Below are 24,545 nucleotides of genomic sequence, written 5' to 3' on the forward strand. Positions count from 1 at the left end.
GCGAATATGAATTCCATGGCTGGAACATGGTGTTCTGCATATGCTGCTCCACACTCAGAAATATAAATATTTTTGTAGGCATTGTAGAACAAAGTTATTAATGAAATGCTTGAGATGTTTCATATGTGACATAATCAGATGAAAGTGGATGGGAGAAAAATAAGTGAGGCAAAAATAATGAGGTGAGAGGCAAACGAAAGAGTTGAATTGAAAATGGAACTGGAAATGATTTGTGCGGAATAAGGAGTCCTTGTGAACAGAAGAAAATACAAAGGGAATTAATAAGTTGCCTGCTTGTTATTGCTTCCCATGATAACGACACAGCTCTCCCGCATATTGGTTTCTTTCACACCATTTGATGGAGCATTTAGTTTTGCTGACTAAACTTTGTATTGCCCCAACCAAATCCATTTTAAAGTCCCACGAAGACGTGGGCCAGCACTAGTACGTTTATTGTTTATTCTTTGGGCAGCTATGGCAGGGGCTTCAATCTTAAGGAAATAGCGACATCTAGTGGATACTGCAATCAATGCATCCAATCTGACAAAATGAATTGTCTGCAAAATTAATTTAATTTCAACCTTCTATGTATGCTTGATATTGTTTGTACGATAATAAAATACCGTTTTATTAACAGCACATGGTCAATGGGTTTAATGTATGTCTGCATGAACTATTTAGTTGCTGCTGTTTAGTACTATTGATAACTCTTCGTGTCATCGTTACAGCTTGACACGAGTGGAAAAAGCTCAAGCGGAACAACATGTATTTTTTGAAGGCATAATAAATCGTCTTGATTTAACTTGTATGAAACTTGGTTGTGACAAAAAACTGGAAATGGACGGGTGAGCCAAGTAGAGATCTCTAAACACACAAAAAAGATGCTTAGAACCAAAATCACCCAAAAAGATTCAATTAAGCTTCACTGTCAAATAAACTACTTGCAGCCATGGCTAGCTTTGTTGTTTGGCCAAGATCAGAGATCAAATGGATGGTTCAAGGGCACGATCCACTTCTGGAGCAAAGCCCAATAAATGTTCTCCTGATCAATTACACAAACAAGTGACAATGAGGAAACTATTGGCTGCTTTAAAGACTTCATGAACACAATGACCACTCTGATGATCAAATCAGTACACCTAATTATGTTTTAAAGTTGTTGAAAGTCTGCAATATGGTTTGACATGAATGAATGAGAATTCATCGATGTAAATCATTGGATCAGCATTCTGTCAAGGCAACCTCCCCCTTGTGGTTTTTTTGTTTCATCTAAGTTGACCTTGATGCTAATGAACAGCTGGGAAAAAAAGAAGAGCACAACACAAGGCAAAGTCGACATTTGGACATGTTTTTTTTCCCTTTTACTTATTTTATTTCATTTTACTTTACGATATTTGTCCGTGAGCATAACATTATTGATATTTTCCTCTGATCATCATAATTATGGAATCCAATCGCTGGCCGGATTGGACAATTGATGATCCTTGCTCTACAGGGCCCTGCAGTGTGCAGATATTCACTTCTGCTGATCCCTTCACAGAACATTACCAGAATCATTGCAGCTCCAAGAGAAATTCGAGCTGTCACATGGGATACGTCGCCGGAAGGCTTCTCATCATCTTTCACCCACCATATGCTCACACGTTGCTAGTGCCACGTCGCCCGAAAGGGGGACTTGGGTGCAACAAAAATGTCATGTCATCACCCATCTACCAGAAAGCTGGACAATACAAAACCTCTTTTTATATGCAGCCACTCCAGTCTTTTTCATCAGCACTTTGTCAGTAATCTGCTTCAGTGAACTGCCATATAGTGCATGACTTGATGTGACATGAAAGCTTAAGGACAGCTATTAAAGCCCTGTAATAAAGATTGTGTGTGTGCTTGTGCGTGCGTATGCGTGAGAACGTGTGTGTGTGTGTGTGTGGGGGGGGGGGGGGACTTGGGTCAGAAGTATGGCGTAATTCAACAACAGCATCCTCTGTAGCCAATCCTAAAATGCCGTGAGAGCGAGCGAGCGAGCGAGGGAGAGGAAGAGAGGGAGTGCGTTTTTTCGGCACCACCTGAAAGCCACTCCTCATTCTTCTCCTCCGTTGCTCAGAACTGTCAATAACGCAAAGGCAGCGGACTTTTCGTTCCGGTGATGTGCAAGCTCGACTTTCACATCCTAGACGTGTGACAGAACCGGCGTCGCACTTTCGACTTGTCCCGCTGCGTTTGCGCGTCGCCACACATATTGTCCACCATGCATCAAGCCAGGAAGCTTGGTTAATTTTCCCGATTTTTATTTATTTTTTGTTCATTGTTAATTCTCTGGAGGGGGGTCCACAGTGGCTGCGTAAATCCAACAAGCACGGTGCGTCGGAAACGACCAAAATGCAGGTTGATCGGAGCAAGGTCCGTGCTTGGAGCGCATGTTTTTTATTACTTTCTTCAACTCTAAGTTACGGCATAATCGAGGTTGGAGGATTTCATCAAAGCATCCCTCCGTCAGTGTGAGTAAATGCTTTCCATTTTTGTAACGGTACTTCTGTCAGAGAAAGTTGACGATTTGTAACCCTTGTTAACAATCACATTTGCTAAGATATGTAAGTTTTTTTCAATTCTAAAATTATGCCTTTACAATCATACATTTGAACCTGCAGAGTGAAGCTATGGGCTTCAGCATTTGGTGGGGAGATGAAGTCAATCTCTGCAAAGTACTCAGGCTCCCAGCTGCTGCAGAAGGTTAGTCGGCATCAGATGCACTTTTTCAAATGTTACCCCCATTGTTGCTGTACAATTCAGGGGTGTCAAACTCATTTTTTCCGCGGGCCGCATTGTAGTCATAGCTTCTTTCGGAGGGCCATTATGACTGTCAACCCAAATAAATGTATGAGCACCTCATATTATAAACAGTAAAAGCTATAAAACAAACCGACAAATAACTCCTTTTCAAATCAGACGAGTAAAAACTGGTCAAATATTAAAAAAAAAAAAAAGATATTAAAAGTGAAGGCAATTTGCAATTCTAGTAATGACACACGAATTTGATGCACAATTTGTCTTCACGGGCCACATAAAATGATGTGGCGGGCCGTATCTGGCCCCCGGGCCTTGAGTTTGACACCTGTGCTGTACATTAACTTATGTTGTTTGCCTCATTTGTAGCTACACGATTTAGCTAATGAGAATAATGTACTTCTCAGTATATACAGACACGGCTTCCAACTACAATATAATGTTGTGGAACATGCATGGCTGGAACATGTGCTTTTTATTTTTTTAGTCATCTAATGAAGGTATATTGGGATAACTACTTATAGAACACAATTTCAAAGCATATTCTGAAAATGCATTCAGTCAGGATGCAACTTTCTGTACATCCATTTGTCTTAAAACATTTCTTATTTGAAGTCTTAAAAAATAATTTAAAATTCAATACAAGCAATGTGTATATTACATTATGTAACAACTTAATAGATTTAAATTTATAAATTTCTAGCTTATCGTCCACTAAACCAAACAATAAATGTGTGAATGGTTTGAGAAAGCGGCTAAATGTTTTCAGTGCATATTTCATGTGTGTGTAGCTTGACAATTTGTAGAGTACATCGTTTCAGGGGTTAGTACTTGTGTAAGTCCTTTTACCGAAGCAGTGAGGCTCAAGTTATAGCCATCCTCGGAAATTGTACTTCGACATATAGGGTTCTTTATTTATCCATAATGCTTGACAGCTAACTTTTGACTTTGCTCTACTGCTATTTCCCATTTCTATATTTCATCATTTGCACCCTGCAAATTAAAAGCCATTACCTCAAGAACAAAACACATTTCTTCACATCAGTCTTCCTCTGCATTTGTAGCATTTTCGAAAGTGGTGAAATGCAAATCCTCCCCAAAGAGGGTCAGGCAATGAGCAAAGAATAAAAGCTGTTGAATACATATCGGGGGATTGTTCAGGGTCGCACGGTCAGACCCACCGGTGTCGCGTTGCTGCCGCCGGTTGCGGTGCGTGAACACGACGGCACACCGTATATTCACATGCGCAATCACGCATATCCACTGTACGCCTCAGGCGTGGATTTCATCATCCGCTGATAAGCCTGAGTCAGGGTGTTATCTTTCTGACAGGATAAAAACTCTTCCCCCTTCTCATCTTTTGCCACCCCCAACGAGGAGATAACCCTCCTCACAGAGTGACGACCTCCTTCTAAAATGCAAATGAAGGCCACAGGGTTAACTGAGCAAAGAGGAGATTGCAGTCATTGCTGGAAAAAATGTATCGTGTAACACCAACTGGAAGCATTGAGTGGTGCTCACCTTTCCCGCTGAATGCAGAGCTTTGTTTGATTTGCGCTTTTTGTCTTCTGGCTTTGACGCCGCGTAAAACATGGAACGATGAAGACCAACAATGAATTCCTTGAAGACCAATGTAGATGTGGACAAAATTGTCTGTTAAAGAATAGTGACCAGAATATTTTGATGAGACGGGAATTTGGCGAAATGCATATTGGAAAGCCTGGAGGCTTCTCCAAGAATGTCCTTTAGATAGATGAGATAAAAGTGGAGGATTTTTTTTTTTGTGTGTGTGTCACATCTGATCCATGATTACACACACCAATTTGGCAACCCTAGCAATGATGTCCACCATTACGCCTGGGCCACAGACAAGGGAGTTTCATCAATGATAAATACATTTGGATTCAAGGATGATTTTTTTGATGAATCTGCAAAAGAGATATGATTGAAAATGAAAGATAAGGCACACAAAAACTCCTTCAAATTTAGGTAAAAAACAACAACAACACATTCTTCTAAATGTGTATTCATTTCAGACGTATAAATTGTTGCTTATTTTTTAGAGATGTAAACGATGAGATCATGTACTTCTTTCATTGTATGAGCAGTGTAAAAATATTTTAATCAACAATGTGTAACTGAGCAAGATATTATGACTTGATCTAACCAAGTAATGACTTAACTCCTCTTGCTTGAAATTTGGTGGTGACTTGACCTGACTGATTGCCCCCCCCCCCCCCCCCCCCACTCACACACACATACTCACAATAACTTGGGGTAACCAGTTGCGACTTATGGGAAATTCATAGGATTCCTGTAAAAACTCAATCTCTCTTCCATATTTTGACGCAGCTGAAAGAATCCTCAATCTCGAAACCATCGTGTCCCCTTTCACTCTGTCCTTATTTGCCCCCCTTCTCCAGTTCCTGCCTCCATCTCACAGCTCGCATTTCAAGGTTATATTAATAAAGGAATATGTGTGTGTGAGTTCCTGTACAATAACACCCCGATCAATAACTTTTTTTTTTCACTGCATACAGTGCGTCACATTCAAACTGCAGCTTATAGATTTTCAAATCATTAAACATCACCCACTGATTGTCACAATGAGCTCTGTGTATTTTACCCCCTTCACCGCTAGTCTGCTGAATTCTTTAATTTCATGAATCATTGAACAAAGTTGTCTCTAGTCTATGTGTGTGTGAACTGGTTTTCAGCTCACTGACATTACAACCAATCACAATAGTGGGACATTTTTCCACAGTGCAATAATTTTAAGCCCCCCTCGTGATGAAAGGTACACTTCAAATTACCACACTAGAAAGCCAAAGCTCTGTAATGACCAAGGGACTTTGTCAAATGAATGCATACAAATATGGACAAAAGTATTGATACACTATTGACGAGGGTTGGCTGTGGTTTGGATAAAAATGCTACATATTTGTATCGCATCTGTACAAATGGTAATAAGTACCTTGTATGGTTGTTTGGGTACATATATGCAATTTGAGCGATGTTATTTTGCTAACAATATACAACAAAAATATTTTCAATATTTACAAATTATATTTTCATTGCCTCCATATGGCATGTTTTTTCAACTATTAACATGCACTGTCAAAGAGTGCAAGCCCTTTGATTGGTCAAAAATGTCTAAAAATAACACTCGTGTGGATTGGCTAATATAGATTTGATGAGAATTATGGATAATGCATAGTATACACTAGAGGTGTCCAAACGTTTTGCAAGGAAGGCCAGATTTGATAAAGTGATGGGGCCCGGGGGCCAATAGTTTTTCGGACATTTTTTAACTACAAAAATTTCATGCAAATACACACCGTTATCAAACAATTTTCATTGTCACAATTCTATTTATTTTTCAAATGACAAAATAAAGAAATATAAGTCATGTGAACGACTCTAAAAACACAAATTCTGCCTTTCATTCATATCTGAAGAGTCGGATAACATTGAACAAACAGTATGAAATACCTTAAATTTACATGAGTTTAAACATATTTTTGCCTCATGAACATTTTAAACAAGAATTAGAAGTAATGCAAAGTTGTCTGTTATTATTAAAACTTAAAACAAGTGATAAACAAGTGAAAAACCATTTTCATAAAACAGTCTGATAAATGTTCCTTCAGTAAAAGGTTTGCCATGTTTAGCTATTAACATGGCCACTTTGTAGCTTGCTTTAGTAATATTTACTTTTGACTCACAGCCCCGCGTGAAGAATCGCTGTTGTGATGCCAGTTCAGCTTGGAGCTGCTTCACTTTATCAGCACGGTCATTCCCTGTTAGCTTGTCGTATGTGTTAGCTGCATGTTTAGTCTGGTAGTGTCTCTTTAGGTTGAAAACCTTAAACAAGGCAACCGTCTCTTTACAAATTAGACAAACACAATTACCTTGATTTTCAGTGAAGAAGTATTGTAATTCCCATTTCTCTTGAAAGCAACGGCCCTCAATGTCAACTTTCCTCGTTTTGTTTGCAGTCGGCATGACAGAAATGAGCGGAGAGGGGTTCGGGGCATGGATGCAGACTGATATTATTAAAGTGGTGCTGCCACCTTTCGGTAGAATGAGGAATTACAGTTTCAAGTTTCGTGATTTGTTTTTATTATTCAGTTTGACAGTGCAGGGGGACCATAAATAAAACATTATAAGACCGAAGCTGCGAGCCGTATGAAATCTGACCGAGGGCCGGACTTGGCCCACGGGCCGGACTTTGGACATGCCTGGTATACACTAACATGCATACAACTATCCATCCATTTTCTATTTCGCTTGTCCCCACGGGGGTCACGGGCGTGCTGGAGCCTATCCCAGCAGTCATTGGGCAGTGGGCGGGGGACACCCTGAACCAGTTGCCAGCCAATCGCAGGGCACACAGAGACGAACAACCATCCGCACAAGATTTTACTCGTGAGCAGCATCGTGTTGTAACGTTTGTTGTTTTTATGTCTTAAGACTCTCAGGATTGTGTTATTTTCATAAAATTTTTGTTCTGGTTACAAAGTGTCTGCACCTACGGGCAATTTGGAGTGCTCAATTGGGCTAGCAAGCATGTTTTTTATTGAGATGTGGGAGGAAACTGGAGTGCCAGGAAAAAACCCACGCGGGCATGAGAACATGCAAACTCCACACAGGGAGGGCCGGAGGTGGAATCGAACCTGTACCCTCCTCCTAACTCTGAGGCCGACGTGCTAACCAGTGGTCCACCTATACATACAACTAGTTACACAAATTTATATTATATGAGGAAGTGTTCACCTTACTGCCTTCACTCCCTGATGTCATCGTCCTTCTTAATGAGTTTCAGTAATTCAGTAATCCTGCTGGCACTAATGTCAGAGATTTCCAACTTCTTGTTACACTCATTAAAGAATCTGAACTTCATCATCAAGAAAATCTTCCTTTTTGAACACAGCCTCAATGTTGCAACATTATTTTTTCTCAATGTCCTCAATAATTGTCCCTGTTGCTTTTAATGGCCCTCATACTAATTTTGTGCATTATTGTGTGAGAGTTTGTTCATCGACAAGGCTTTTCTCATACACACGGGGGAGCATTAGAGAGCAAAAGGCAAGGGGACGATGAGAAGGTGTAATGATGTGTGACAGCTATGCAGGAATCCATTTGGCTGAATATCGTATTTTTCGGACTATAAGCCGCGGTTTTTTTCCATAGTTTGGGTGGGGGGGCGATTTATACTGAGGAGCGACTTATACGTGATTTTTTTCACAAATTTTCAAAATTAAAAAAAAAAAAGTGAAACCGCGATAAACGAACCGCGATGTAGCAAGGGATTACTGTAGTTTGAACTGCAAGTGACGTCAGCGGCGCGGCGGTTGTATACATAAAGGACAAAGGATTCGATCATGGGATGACGAAGATGACGAAGGGCTCCACGTACTACCGGCATCATTAGCGGCTTTGTTTGTAAGTGACACGGAGGACGAAGAGTTTGAAGGATTTAATGATTTGGAGTGACACAGAAGGCTTGAAAAACTATTATGGCTTTTACGCACGCCTGGTCCTACTCTACGGAGCTCTCTTTCACCTCCGTGGATGGAAGTCGGAGGCCAGCGCTCGGCCGGGTGGCTGTCCGGGGATGGTGGATGGGGGTCGGACATGGCTTTTACGCACGCCCGGTCCTATTCTATGGAGCTCTCTTCCACCTCTGTGACTGGAAGTGCCACCTCCGGGGATGGAAGTCCACGCCGCCACACGCCTGGAAGTCGACGCCGGTGCTTGGGGCCGTGTGGCGGTGAACTATTTATGTTATAGTTATTTGATATATTTTATTTTGTGTAGCAACTTGTATATGTTTTTATCGTTACAGTTCAGTAGTTGTTGGCTCGTTGAACTCTTGTTTTGTTAAATAAAGAGACGTTTACCAAACCCACGTCTTTCCTGGTACTTTGTTAACGCTACAATTAGTTTAGTTTAGTTTAGTTTATTGTTTAGCACATATTATTATAACAAATAACAGTGCAGGGAGGGAGACGAAGCCTAGGGCTTGTAAGGAGCTCCACTCCTGTATAATCAAAGTGCACAACAAACAAAGTGCTGTGACATCAAATATTATTCAAGTGTTTAAGAAAGAAAAAAAATAATAATAATATATATATATATATATAAATGAATAAACATCAATGAATAAACACAAGCATAACTAGCTAAATATTAAATCGTCATATTTATATATGCATATATACGAAAGTGAACGTATACATACATAAACAAATACACTATACAAAATGAGAAACAAGAGAAACAAAATTTGACACTTTAGTGATGTTGAAACAATCAAAAAACACCAGGTAAGAAAATAGCTGAGCGGAAGCAGAAGAACTGCAAACAGAAAATAACAAAACAAGGAAGAATCAGGGTATAAATAGTGGTTTAAGTTGATGTTCTTAGTATGGATCAGCTGAGTGCGGTGGAGTAATTTTGGACTGGTAGGATCATGAGTGGAGAAGGTGGTGTTTCAGGTGCTTTCTAAAAGCAACCTGTGAAGATATGGATCGAATATGGATTGGTAGCTCATTCCAGAGTGAGGGCCCTCTAAAATGGATATTGTATTGATGGCGTGATGTTCGACAGGACGGTGGGTGGAGATTGTCCCCCTGTCTTGTAGGATAAGAATGTAATTCCGATACAAATGCGAAGAAATTATGAAAAGTGGCTGGAAGACAGTGTTTCCTGTATATATATTTATGGGTGAGTAGACAGGTTTGATGAATATTTACTTTATCAATTGGCAGTAATGAATAGTTTCTAAACAATGGTGCCGATGGTTCATATCTATTTGAAAAAGAGATCATTTTTAGGAACTTCTTTTGTATGATGAGTAATTTGCTGAGGTATGTTGGATATGTAGCTGCCCAGACTATGTTGCAGTAATTGAGTAAAGGAAAGAGGAAACTATAATACAGAGTGAGATGAGCAGACGGATGGACCAAGGGACAAACTTTTCGTAAGATACCTAGCGTTTTCATGGATCTTTTGCAAACCAAATCAATGTGTTCAGACCAGTTTAAGTGTTTATCTACTATAACTCCTAGGAATTTAGTGCTAGTAACTTGATGGATTTCGTTATTATTTATGTAAATTTTGGCCTGTTCTTTGGGGTAAGATTTATTTATATTGCAGAAGATCATGAAGTTACATTTGTTTATATTGAGTGACAACTTATTTATTTTGAACCATTTTGTAACAGCGTGCAACTCAGTATTCACACGTGCAATGAGGAAATTAAAATCCTCGTGGGTGGCAATGAGATTGGTATCATCCGCAAATAACAAAGGAAGAAAATTTGAACAAGACATGGAAAAATCATTTATGTACACCAAAAATAATAGAGGACCCAATATTGAGCCCTGCGGGACCCCAAATAGTATTTTAGATCTGTTGGAAGAACAACCATTTATATATACATATTGTTCTCTGTTGGCGAGATAGTTTGTGAACCATTTCAGGGCAGAATCGTTCACTCCATATCTCTCTAGCTTAGCGATGAGGATCTTATGGTCGACAGTATCAAATGCTTTGCTTAAATCTAGAAAGACACCAAGAGCGAATTTCTTATTGTCAAGAGCCGTTGAGATGTGGTTGGCAAGCTGAAGCAGTGCATGCTCAGTAGAAAACTTTTGCGGAAACCGTATTGATGTTTATAGAGAATATTGTTTGTTTCTAGGTGCTTTGCCAATCTTGAGTAAACCAGTTTTTCTAGAATCTTGGAGAAGCAAGGAAGTACGGATATAGGTCGATAATTACCATATTCATTAGTCTCACCAGCTTTGAAGATAGGAATGACTTTAGCAATTTTTAATTCTTGGGGTACAATGCCAAATTTTAAAGATAAGGAGAAAATGTGTGTTAGTGGAATTATTATTGAATGAATAATTTTCTTAATAAGTATGCTTCTGATCTCATCATGGCCAGGGGCCGAGTTTTTCAAGCTCATGACGATGTTGTAAACTTCCTCAACACTAGGAGGGTCAAGAATGGAGAGTGAAGGAAACTGCCCTTTAATAAGGCAACAGGGGCTTGTATCAGAGGTTGAGAAGCTAGATGCCAAGGTAGCGCCAACATTTACAAAGAAATCATTGAAACCATTAGAAATATCTATTGGGTTTGAATGAGCTCTATTCTTCCCCAGCATCTCATTTGGGGTCGATGTTTTTGATTTCTTGCGATGTAATAAATGGTTGATAAGATTCCACGTTGTTTTGATGTCACCGGAGGCTTGTGTAAATTTATCAGCATAGTAAGTTTGTTTGGTTTTCCTTAGTAAAGCTGTAAATCTGTTTTTATATTTCTTGTATGTTTCTATATTTATAGGGATGGGATTTGCAATAGATTTTCTATATAGTTTATTTTTTTTACGTGAAGATTTTTTTAGTTCATCCGTTATCCATGGTTTCCCCTTAGAGTTATTTTTACGACTAGAAGTTAAAGGAAAGGAGAACTCTAATGCATTTGTGAGTATTGTTAGAAGGGAGTGATAGGCTTTGTTGACATCTTGCAACAGGATAACCTCATCCCATGACACAGAGCTGATGATAGATATAAAAGATACCATGTTTTTCTCAGTAAATTTGCGGAATTTCATTTGATCTCCAATATGATCTTTGATTTCAGGACTACTATCATTGTGGATGAGATGGAAGACAGGTAGATGGTCGGATACATCACAGATCAAAAGGCCAGATGTTATCTTGTAGTCTAGAGAATTAAATAGGATATTGTCTATGAGAGTGGCCGTTGAGCTTGTGATCCTGGAGGGTTTGTTGATAAGAGGGAAAAAGTTTCTGGAATATAATGTATTAAGGAAGTCTGCTGTATGTGACTGCTTAGATTCAAGCAAATTAATATTATAGTCACCAAGTAAGACACATAATTTGTTTTCTTTGTTTATAATTTCTAGAGTAGAGTCGAGGGCTTCATTGAAGGTGATTTTATCAGAGTCTGGTGGTCTATATATACATCCAATTATCACATTTTTGTTGTTTATAAGTGAGCAAGAGGAGAGTTCTATAAACACAGATTCTACTACAGTCATGTCAAAATTGACACTTAAATCCTTTCTGGGAGAGAAATTTAAGTTATCAATCACATACAGTGAGACTCCTCCACCTTGCTTGTTTGGTCTACAGGAATGTATAGGAGTGTAGTGAGAGAGAGGATAGCTAGATGTATTATCAACCATCCAAGTTTCAGTAAGAGCTATTACTGAAAAAGAATGTGTTAAGGTTGATAAATAGGTTTTTAGACCATCATAATTTTTAGAGATACTCCGTACATTGAAGTGGACAGTGGAGAATACATTTGTTTGGCAGTGGCCAGGAGGAGTATTGCACAGTTTGTTAAACATATCTTCAGAAAAATATTCACATGACATTTCAACAGATTTTAAGGGAGTGTAATTTGTATCTGGGTTAAGGAAGGACTCATAGATACCAGCATTAGCATTCTCTAGGTCAAATGAATTAAATAGTAAAGAGTCAAGATTCGGTGGGACAGAAATTCCTGCATTTGTGAGAATGTCACTGGATGGCATGAAAAGTGTAGGGGAACTGTCTACCTGAGATGGATGTCCTCCCTGCCAGTCTCTGTTTGCCTTGTTGTACTTCGCTGTAATCCATTATTTTCGTCCGGAGGGTCCATAGGTACCAGTTAATGGTCATTAGTTCAGCCATTGTAAATGTTTGGTTCCCCCACCACCAGGCCACATTTCTTCAGTTCCTCCAGTTCACTCACAACGAGAGTTTTGACATCTTCTGGTGTTGCTCCGTTTGTTTTAATCCATATTTTACAGTTCCTGACCCACGTTGCGAGAATCTTGTTTTCCTTCTTCAGTTTGCGTGCGTTCCAGGCTATCTCAGCATTCTTCTTAGTGAGGTGCTCATTTAGGTAAACACCCGTTCCTTGTAGCTTCCTCCCTTGCTTCAAAAGATCCACTTTATGTTTCCTATTTGCGAACCGAATGATAATTTTCGGAGGATCCAGTGGTCGTTTTCGGTTTCTTGGGAGTGTGTGACAAGCGGCAATGTTTCCTTTCTGGAGTTCCATGTGCTTACTCTCGAAAAACTGTACTACCTGATCTTCGAGCGTTGACAGCTCGTCCGATGGAGAGTCATCTGTCGAGGGATCCGAAGGACCCGCCGCCCTGGCGTAGGAGCGGTGAGATGTTTTTAGACCCGTGATTATGAGGTCTTCTTGTCGGGAGTACTGCTCCAGTGCATCTACTCTCCGTTCAAGCGACAGGATTTTCTCGTCTTTCTCCTTCGATAAGTTCTTAAGCTCCGTTAGCTCAGACGTTAGCTGGAGCAGGGTGGCTTGCTGCTCTAAAAGTGTGGTAATGTCTTGCCGTATCAGGTCAATGGATGATTTAAGTTCATCGTAACCCTCATTTTTTTTGGAGGGCGGCATAGCGTAAAGTTCGAAAAAGTTAGGCTCTATAAAGTTCAGTTATCAAAACAATTCGGTCACCCGAAGTAGTGCAAAAGTTTCCCTCCATAACAATATTGTTATATACTAGATATGTGGAACAACGACGAGGCTGACGTCAGCGGCGCACGCGCGGCGTTGTTGTTTGTACGATAGTTATTTGATATATACTTTATACATCGTTATATGGGTCTGTGGAATACTTAGAATATTTGGACGTCAGTGGCGCGGCGCATCGTTTCCATAAAGGACGATGATGGATTTAATGAATTGGAGTGACACAGATAGTTTGATAAACGTGTTATTTATGTAATAGTTATTTGAATAACTCTGACTGTTACGTCAGGCCCGTTCTCAGCTCTTCGTTTGTGTTTATGTCACGTTAGCATACCTATCATTTACCCTGTTGTTGCTCATTCATGTCTGTTCTTGATGTTGGATTTTGTCGAATAAATTTCCCCCAAAATGCGACTTATACTCCGGAGCGACTGATATATGTTTTTTTTTCACTTTATTGTGCATTTTATGGCTAATGCGACGTATATTCCGGAGCGACTTTTAGTCCGGAAAATACGGTAGTACTGAAGAAGAGCATTTGTGTATAGTTTAACACGTATAAACGGTATGCTCTTTGTATGATATATAGTATGTATATATATCTGGCCGAATTAATAATGAGCTTTGTCTGCCGAAATTACAAACCTGATGCTCATTTTACTCAGTGAGTGATTTAACAGCATCGAAAGGTACTGTCGTCCACTGAGAGCTGTTTTTATACATGTTTATACATCTTCCTTTAAGGAATCAACACTTCAGATGTTCAAGTGTGAAAAATGCCGGCCAATTGCTCTCAGTTTGTGTGAAAACAGTGAACAGCAGACTATTTTACACCTATGAAGTATTTTGTTTTTATACCTTTTTCTCTTTGCCTTCTATAGAGTGAGATGACTTAGTGTGAGTGTGGGATGTGTGATGATGCCAATCTGCTGCCGATGATGGGTGACGTTTGAGGCGTTCCACCGTTGCTCGGTGTCAGCACAGGGGAGACAGCCGCAGATTAGATTTAGTTTTGGGGAAATTGACTTGCTGTCAGGTGCCGTTCAGCCTGACTGATGATGAGTTGAGGCGAAAGTGTGTGTAATGATGTGTATTGCCCTTCTCTTACCTAAAACACTCACTCACTTGTTCTCATCCACCAAAAAATTATCTTGCAGAATTTTTACCGCTTTTTGTCTGTGTGTAAATGAGACACAAAGAGCAAAGTGCAATGTCGAGTTAATTACAAAGTCAGCCGGAAGGAGTACAGTAATCCCTCGTTTATCGCGGATAATTGGTTCCAAGACCACCCGCGACAGGTGAAAATCTGCGATGGAGAGAAAATATATTGCTACAATATCCATAAGAGACTTTTATGAACCTTTATTGTATTTTATTGTATTTTTAAACACTGTACTTTGTACTTTTGAATGTTTTTTGTAGTCTTAAAAACTTTAGTAAACATTTTAAAGTCAAACTGATTTTCATAAACATTCTTTATTGAAATAAATAGAGAAATAAAGAAAACAAATAAGAATAAATATATACAACATCCACACAAGACTTTTATGAACCTTTATTGTAGTTTTATACAGTTTATTGTTTTTTTAAAATTATTTCTGTATTTTTAAACACTTTTGTAAATTTTTTAAAGTCAAACTGACCTGCAGAAACATTCTTATTTGTTTAAATAAATGAGGAAAATAATATGAGTAAATATATTGTTACAATACAGAGATGGGACCAAGTCACACATGTGCAAGTCTCAAGTGAGTCTCAAGTCTTAACCTTCAAGTCTCAAGTAAGTCCCAAGTCATTTTTTTCTTGGGCAAGTCAAGTCAAGTCAAGTCCTTAAATAGGTCAAGTCAAGTCCTTAAATAGGTCAAGTCAAGTCCAAGTCAAGTCACCTTATTATTGCAATTTTACCTGCAGAATCTGATCTTAGTAATGTGAAAAGACAAGATATAAGTAACTTTAAGTAACCATCATTGTCTAATGTGTCTAACCTGTTTAAAAAATATGACAATAATTTGGATTTGCACTGTAATTACTGATATTCAGTAAAATACACCATGGGATCAAACAAAAAAGAAATTACCTCCTACAATGATTGACAGCTCAATCTAAACAAATGAACGTCTGCCGACAGTGTCTGACACATTTGAGTTGCAAATATGAAAAAATAATCTGAAAAAAATCTGAAAGAAGAAACACATTAAAGAGCATTGGAAACATTTTATGTTTCATCTGTAACATCTGGAGACACCAGAGCTCTATAAACTTCAAACGGACAAGTCGTCTGGCTGTCTGAAATGTTTCTGTTGCATATCTTGCACTGTGCTGTCCGTCTTTTGCCGTCATAAGGTAATTACGATAGCCGAAGGTACCGCTCCCGCTGACATGTTTGTGCATGTCTGATATAAAAGGCCGTGATTCTCCAATAAAAATGTTAGGTATGTAGAGAAGGCACGACTGATTGATTGACAGGGTAGCGATCCAATCATGACAACGCCATTCTCAGCCCGCGCTCCTACCGTGTTATCGATATTACTTTTTTAAAAGTATTATTAATTTTATATTCAAACTGAAAACATAAACTAAATAACACGGAAGTCATTCAAGTCATCGTGTCTCAAGTCAAGTAAAGTCCCGAGTCTTTAACTTCCAAGTCGAAGTCGAGTCTCAAGTTTTTTTATTTTCATGTTTTTTTATGTCAAGTCACAAGTCATCAAAACAGCGACTCGAGTCGACTCGAGTCCAAGTCACAGTGACTCGAGTCCCCATCCCTGTTACAATATACACACAAGACTTTTATGAACCTTTTTTGAAGTGTAAACGTGTCTGGCTCCTCTCTGCTCTTGCGTGCTGGCTGGCTGACGCGCCCCCGCGGCCCAGCGCGAGCGCATCCGCGCAAGACTTTTATGATTTTATTTTTATACACTATTGTACTTTTAGATACGTTATTGTATTAAAAACACTTTTTAAAACATTTTAAAGTGTCACGCATCCTCTCTGCTCTTGCGTGCTGGCCGACTGACACACCCCCGCGGCCCAGCGCTAGCGCATCCGCAGAAGACTTTTTTATAATTTTATTTTTAAACAGTTTATTGTATTTTTTAAACATTTTAAAGTGTAAATGTGTCATGGCTCCGCTTTGCTCTTGTAGTGGTGACCGGCTGACACACCCCGGCAGCCCAGCGCGAGGGCATCCACACATTGCTCAGCGGCACGCCCTGCACGTAATGCTCATTGCCGGCCGCTGTCCCAAATCCTGGACGACAGTGCTTTTTTTCTACATGCGCGGTTACGCTCACTGCCGTTGTCCTGACTGTTTCGGCACGGTGGTGCATTTTTCCTTTGTCCTTTCCGCTCTCGCCCTGCTGGCCTATGGCATCACGCGATAGGCGTGAGTCGCCAATACGGAACTGCTAATCGTCAGTCCTCACAGTTTTGTCTGTTTTGACACGCACGCCTAGCACCTGATTCTCGTGTGCCTGACCCGCTGTGATACGAGATGCCTGCACGACACGAGCTCGCTGACCGGCTCGTCATTTTAAAATGTAAACGTGCAATGACTCCGCTCTGCTCATGCCATGCTGACCAGCTGTCGCGCCCCCACTGCCCAGCGCGAGGGCATCCGTGCAAGACTTTTTAGAATTTTATGACGGGCAAACAGGACGATCCGATCAGGAGTGACAAGCAGACAAACAGTTTTACTCCGGTTGGCAATCGAGGAGCGGAAACGTGATAGTATGTGTGTAATGAAGTGCAAATCTGAGGTGCTGCTGATATGTTGATGCAGACGGAGTGAATAAAGTGCGGGAGGCTGAGATAAAATGTTGTTAGAACTGCTAAGCCAAACCACTGCAAGGACACAGATCAACAAGTCCCCAATGCCCATTAGTGTCATATGGGCAGACAAAGCCCCACCATCGGTGGTGTAGTAATCCACGATAGAGTGAGGCCGCGATAGGTGAAGCGTGAAGTAGCGAGGGATTACTGTATGGCCTGTGCCATGCCGCTTTTAACGTTTGAGCAAGGCAGCTTTGTTAACGCAACAGCCTACTCATAATGTAATTAGTGCTTTGTTTGTGAGAAAAGCCACCGCGAATCAAACGCCGCACGGCCTTTGGCCACCGGATTAAAGTATTTCGATCGCATGCGCTGACGCTGTATTTGTGTACTTGGAAATATCAATCACTTTTGATGCCTTGTTCTGCTGTGTGCCTCTTTGATTTACTGCCAGTTTCTCTGTCAAAGCGTGAAGTGTTTGTTTTAGTGGCTAATTTGTTTTTGTATGGTGTTTTTTCCCCCATTCACATCCACAGTTAATCTTTTTTTTTTTTTGCAAACCAGGCATGCAAGCAAAACTTGGCATGCAGTCTCGTCTTACACAGACACAAAAGACGAATTTACTCTGTTGTCAGGCATCGGCAACTCAGGTGTGCCTCAGATGGCCGGCAGATAAAGTGCATGTCAACTTGCAGCAGCACAGGTCACCAGGCACATTTTTACTATCACACACACACATACATAAGCACCTTTGATCTATCACATTAAGTTTCTGTGATGATGACGAATAGCTCACTGTCATTGTTCCAGCAGCACAGTAAACAATGGCCAGCTTTGTAAATGGAGGGACTTGAAGTACTGAATATGTGCAGCTTGGTGTGAAGGACTGTCAGTGACTTGCTGCTTCTCAGATCCATCATACTCAAGTTTTTAGAAAACGTCTTGCAAGTAAAGGTGGATCGGCAACTGACAGCAAGTGGCACAATGTGTTTTTAAAATAATAATGATCAAATTAATCAAATAAATATCGCTTTAATTCTTGAAAGAGAAAAGGTAAAACTTTGCTCTGGCTGCTACCTTGATTTGAAATGTTCAGCATTGTCCAATTATTTGACTACTTTTCAAAATGCCTCCTCTTCCCACGCCATCACTTTGTTTTAATAATAGATAGTGTGCAGCTCTGGCACTAAAGAATACATGGAAGGGGATCTGGGGACAGGATTGCACAGGTACACACAGAGGCCTCGCTAAACTGTCATCGTGCTGGGCCAGCACAATATGGCGTCACTCTCACGGGGGTCACAATAAGTCAACCGCTACGTCGTTGTCATGCACATCGACACCAATGCTTTTATTTTGACTCTGCTTCACTCCGCCTCTTTTGCACATCACTTGGCAGCGGAGAGAGCTTCCAGATGAGTGGACGACTGCTGCTTTCTGCTCACGACCTTCACCCGTACTTGCTTGCGTCTCGCATTAACAACACATTCTGAACTTGTGCTACAGTGGCCGTGAAGGACCGGAGATTTTTTTCTCTCCTAGAGTAATAAACTGGTTGACTGTAATATTGACTGTGGGAAGATCTTATGAGAGAATTATTGAATCTTTAATGACAGGAAGATGAAGCTCCATTTGAGAGAAGAGGAGAAAAAAAATTCTACCAGACAAGCTTGTTTTATTATCTAGACATTGTTTTTCTATTGATAACATTGCTGATGGGTATTATGAGTGACACTCGACTAGTTTTGTCCAAAGTAATAACAATGATAGCCTCATCAGTTTAGTTAACCCCCCCCTTTTTTGTTTTGTTTTCTCGCATACATAAAGTTTCCAAAGCCATCAGGAGATGAGGAGCCATTATGATCTCATTGCATGTGAAGACATGGCAGCCATTAGAGAGAGCAAGAATTTGGCTTCGGCTCTTACGGGCAATGGTGCATACCTAACAGACGCCGTGCACACTGGGAAACATTCCGAGCTCCTTTGAGCAGCCATGCTATAAGGCCTTCCACGAACGGTGCATGCTCATGTTAGTCTACAGCTGTTATTCTACGCTTCCACTCAATAAGCCTCAGGCGACATTTAAATCGACAGTAACACACACAGGAGGTCTGGGTGACTTTGCAGCCTAATGGATATTGGGGCATATTTGGGAAATTATAAAAAACAAGAGCAGTATGGGTTTGAGCAGCCTGGATTGTAGTTTCTGTTCAGGTCTGCTGCTGCTGTTAATGTTAACATGTGATTTATCCGTCATATAGTCCAGGGGTCACCACTCAACGACCTTTTTGAAACTGAAAGCTGCAGTGAGACGCTTCTGAAATAACACATGTGCTCAAAATTCCTTTAATTACTGTTTATGTTAACATGAATAAATGATATGAATCTATTTCAAGATTTGAACAATAATGATCAAACATGTTTTAATTAGGTAGGGAACAGAAATGTCAATATGAAACACTATACCTATAAATCTCTGTGTTTGGATTTTGAAATGACTGATTACTCCTGAAATTTAGGAAGTCATCAGAGATGAGGGACACGAGTAAAATAAATTGACTTGAGTCGGACTCAAATTGCTATTTTCAGGCTTCATGACTTGCTTGGATGTTTAAACATTGGGGTGTCGATATGTCCATTTGGCGACAACAAGACACCCAAGGCCACATTTTAATGATCGACTTTGTAGTCGCGTCATCAAATTTGCGGCTGCATGTCTTGGACACTTGGCAAAAAGAGGGGCGGAGTTATCAATCGAACACTTCCTGTTTGGCTTCAATATTACACCCTCAATGTTACACCCTCCTGACCCTGTGGCCTGGAAGAAAATGTAGGATCATAATAATAATAATATTAATAATAATAAAAAAATAAAATGAGTAAATCAATAAAATAAAAAAGTAAACATAAAAAATAAAAATGTATTGGTTCATTATGGTTCAATGCTGATTTTTAGATTTTTGTCGAGGTACCGTTTCAGTACCGGTATTGCAGATATAGTACCAAAGTCAAAAAGTTAGTACCGTGACAACACTAGTTTTCAGAATGTGTGTTAAGTTAAATGTGATGCCCGTGTAAGGGATTTCTACACAATCCTCCATCTCTGTGGCAGCAGATACGAACTCGGACCAACCTGCTTTTGAGGCAGCCTGGACAAGCGTGAAATTAATTGTTCCACTTCGTCTCCGGTCAGCGCTCTTCTTTTGAGGGACCAATTTGTCGCCTGGCGCACAAGGGAACCTATGAAAGAAGGAGGGCAGAGCAATGATTTGCTATTTTGGAGAGTTTCCGTCATACGGGAGTGGTTTCCCTGGCGTGGCTTCTGCCCACCAACTTTCATAGGAATACAACATTAGTTGATGTGTAGTTGTGGTCACCCTCTCAGACACAATTATTCACGGAAAAATGTGACAAAACCAAATCAACCTGAACCAAGAGATGCCTTTGGGTCTTAATCATCATCTCATGTTCCCCGCTCCTGCCAGCTACTGGAAGTTTTTTCCCCTCCATTAAGCACTTTATCATCAAACCCCAAGAGGCTAATGGACATTGTCACAAATGCATATGATGCAACTGCCTTGTCTATGCGCTAACACGCCACATTGAATAGAACAAAAGGGGGGGAACAGATCTCAAATTCCAAATCATGTCCTTTCTTATTGGAAGATGCAGCCTGTGAGTTTGAACACAATATTTATATTATAAATATATTATATATTTATATATAATTCAATTTGTTCAGATTTTGAATCTATTAAAACATGACCACACTCTGGTATAGATAATACAATATAAACTTGTTTTCAACAGTTATGCAATGTGGCCAACTAAATGTAGTTTTCTGGCTTCCCAATGACTATTTATGCTAGCTGACTGTAGCTATCCGATTAATTATCAAAATAGGTTAACTCCACAATTGCATTTTTCTTCCTACCATTAAATTTCTCTTAGCTGATGTCATAACCAACATTCTTCCACAAATGTTAGCGCTAAGTTTTGCGCTTCTTAAATTATCTTCTAACCTTTGCAAATACTGACAATTAAGCATTGAAAAGAAACATGGCTTTGTTTTGGTCCAACCGGTGTTTCCGAGGCCCAATATCATTTTGTGCCACACTCCTCAGCAGGACATCTTGCTTGACTGCTCAAAATGAACAGATGCTCCATTTTAACTCAAGATACTACAGCCAAAGTATAGATGTGTGTACTTAATGACTAATAATATTAAACTCATTTTACGCGACACTAGTGAGGACAAGCGGATCGGAAAATAGATGATTGAATAAATTATAACACTACGGGCTTGTAAAAAAATATATAAAATACTTTATATTGGTGTTACTAATGTGACCTCACATGATGTTATTGTAGGTATGATTGTAACAAAAAAAGACAAAACAAGTGCTTTGTTTTGAACTGGACCTTATAGAAGAAACCTGAAACCCCAAAACATGACTTGACAGCCTCGCTCCCAGCACCCCCACTCCCCCACCTCCCTCCCCCACTCAGTTGTGAAGTGTTGCAGTCGTCACCTGGTAAAAGGGATTATTGCCATGATTTCATGAGGATGAAGCTGCCACAATTTTGCCTGCTGAATCACCAGTCACAATGTGTCTGAAAATGCATGTATATATTTTATAGGACAAGTGTTTGTGATGGAAAAAAGAGCAGCCCATTTTGAAGAGCTTTTTACGCTTTCTCACTTGTGCACTTTTTGAATCTTACTAGAAGGAATTGGAATTATAGTCAGCAAAACATAATTCGACAGGTATCACCATCAGTGCCTTTCAAAGCCTTTATTTTGTCCTTTGAAGAGGCAATGCCTTGCGGCAATACTACGGCGATAATGACAGAAATCCTTTGACATGAACATTTACAAACACTGGGGTTTTATTCGCCTTCCGTCATACTGCAAGTTGCAAAGTGCCCTAAGGAATTCAACTCACTTTCCTTTAATCTCGGTAATTGCTCTAAAATTCTTATCTACTTTGGAAACTTTAATTGATTTAATAGTCTGTTCTCAGGCCCGCATACTGTCTGAACATTGATGCTATTGGTTTATGTAGCTGTCTGCCTGTATTTCTGTCCGTCCGTCTGTCTAAATGCCTTAACTGTCTCTTTCCATAGTGCTGCTTTACACCGCCCGACTAAATTCATCCGAGCACAATCTGCTCCCTCTCACCCAATTACTTAAACCTCAAAACCTGCTAGACCATTTCCTTCCCTCCCATGAACTTGTCTCTCCCGTCACCTTGCTCTTTTGTCTGGTACCGTGCAGGAGCAGCTAAGAGCATGTGCCCAGAAGAGGCGAGGGCACACCATATGATATGACCGTAATCTCCCGTATAATCCCCTCAAGAGTGAAAAATCTCTACCAGGAGCTTTACACAAATTTTAGAAAAACGTAAAAACTATACTCCCTTGCTTAAATCACCTGTGTGCTTGTGTGTATAAAAATGTGATCAGGTATTCCTTATATTATGGGGACATGGATCTGTCGGTATGGTTCTTGGAATTAACCAGACTTAATGTCGGCGTCCCGAGTTAAGGTGCGACTAATGGCAAGCATGTGTGAATGGATTTATAGTGAGATAATAGGATTTCACGTGTGGAAGTGAGCGAGGGAAGTCATGTGTCACTGCCACTTCCTGTGTGGTTGCTAAAATGTGAAGGTGGCTCACAAATGTCATAGCTTAAGCTCCTTGGTTTTGTACATTTGCGTACTTGTAGATCAAGGTGAAGAATTAAAACTGGATATCGCAAACGCTACAGAAATACAGTTTTAGTTTTAGGTACTCCCTGTCTTACCCACCTGCCCACAAAAAAGTTTCAAATGATTAATCATTCCTTAAAAAGATATTAAAATACTGTGTGATAAATCATATTATCTAGCTCATTTGTCTGATATAAATAAAATATTAACAGTGACGACATTGCAAATGTTCTCCTAATGGTGTTAATGGTGCACCATTTTCTCCCCCCTGCAGAAATACAAGGAGTTCGACAGGGCCGTGCGTGTGGAGGAGATTGATGGGCTGCGTCTCGTGAAAAAACTGGCTGAGAACATGGAGGAGATGTTTCACAAGAAAGCCCAAGCAATGAAGGTACGACACAGACTGGAGCAGATGATGGCTATATTATACAGTAAATTAATTCCACCCCTACTATGTCCAGTCACATCCTGGCATTTGCACAATTCCAAGTGTGTCAGGCGGAAGGTGACAGAGTGTAAAGGTTGTTTCACTTTATTGATCTAAAAGTACACTGAGCAAGCATCAGTATCTTAATGGGTCCTTCAGGACTCATCTTATGTGATTTTCTGTGGAGTAGTGGCAGTACTTTATTACAGTAATAAATATCACTTTATCTACTGTGGAATATAGACAAGGCTTGCTGATACTTGAGGCATACTAGATACATTCAGCAGAAGTTGTCTGGAGTCAGTCCAACGTTCCAGGAAACCTTCAAGTTTCAATACTTCCTGGAGCAAAATCTTCTGCCCAGTGTCGCAATTCTCCGAACTGGCCTTAAATTAGGACCGATAAGTGGATGAAAATAAATAAATAAATAAATAAATAAATAAATAAATAAATAAATGGATGGATGGATGGATGGATGGATGGATGGATGGATGGATGGATGGATGGATGAATAAATAAATAAACAAATAAATAAATATAATTTTCAAATGCTTTCACTATCTTTTTTTTATCAGTGACATGCATTTTGAGTCTGTTGCCACTGGGAGATAAATGTGCCTTGTGACAAGCATCATTTTCTTTTAACTCAATGATAAGATGCATTGACTTCACTAATATACTGTGAGTCTCTTTGTGTGTCATCTCCCGGAGAGTGCGTTAAAGCCCCGAAGATATAAGGACTTTGTGGGCTAATAGCTCCTCTCATGACCTCTTCTTGAATGCAGAATGCCTCATAATTGTTCATTGTGAATGTGACGTACGTGTTCCATCCATGTCAGAAGATTCACACAGGGACATTGATTAGGTTATTCATATGGCACCAGAACAAAGGTTTACACTGGAGTTCCATTTATTTTTTTTAAATCCAACCTGGGCCACTTTCATATATGGTCTTGATATTTTGCACCATTATGGACGTTGACTCGAAAAACGAATAGAAGAAAAGGTAATGGAAGGCTATATGACCTAAATGGATGGAGAATTTACTCCTTATCAGAAGCTATCATTTTTCCACTTCATTGCCACCTTTTTCATTTCTTCACCTTTGGCTGACTTATTAGTCAGGAACGTACAATGGAAGTCCCCTCTCTTCATCTCACTTTCAATCCAATTTCCCTCTGCCTATATTAGCCAAACTCTCGTGTCAGGCCAAGCGTGCACACTCGCAGCTGTCCTCAAAAATCCCTCTCTCTTTTGTCTGCTTCATCTCTCTCTCTTCTTTCTCGCCAAGCCACCTCTCCCATCTCTGCTGTTTCCTTTTTTTTTGTATGCGGC

General features: G+C 40.0%; 1 protein-coding gene across 6 annotated transcripts in view; it reads left to right on the forward strand.

The window, feature by feature from the left end:
* The first annotated feature begins 2,052 nt into the window (after window positions 1–2,052).
* Window positions 2,053–24,545, forward strand: part of LOC119135263 (voltage-dependent calcium channel subunit alpha-2/delta-3-like) — a 91,032-nt gene continuing 68,539 nt past the window's right edge. For 5 of the 6 annotated variants that reach the window (XR_005100539.1, XM_037272778.1, XM_037272772.1 and 2 more), the window contains exons 1-3: window positions 2,377–2,495; window positions 2,646–2,727; window positions 23,058–23,174. Coding sequence is in view for 5 of the 6 variants with exons in the window: in XM_037272778.1 (XP_037128673.1) it covers window positions 2,377–2,495; window positions 2,646–2,727; window positions 23,058–23,174 (318 nt within the window). In the remaining variant the exon portion in view is untranslated. Of the gene's footprint in view, window positions 2,496–2,645; window positions 2,728–23,057; window positions 23,175–24,545 lie in introns of all 6 variants that reach the window. The other variant, XM_037272764.1, reaches the window with a different exon arrangement.

Source organism: Syngnathus acus, chromosome 2, assembly GCF_901709675.1.
Source record: "Syngnathus acus chromosome 2, fSynAcu1.2, whole genome shotgun sequence".
Lineage (NCBI taxonomy): Eukaryota > Metazoa > Chordata > Actinopteri > Syngnathiformes > Syngnathidae > Syngnathus > Syngnathus acus.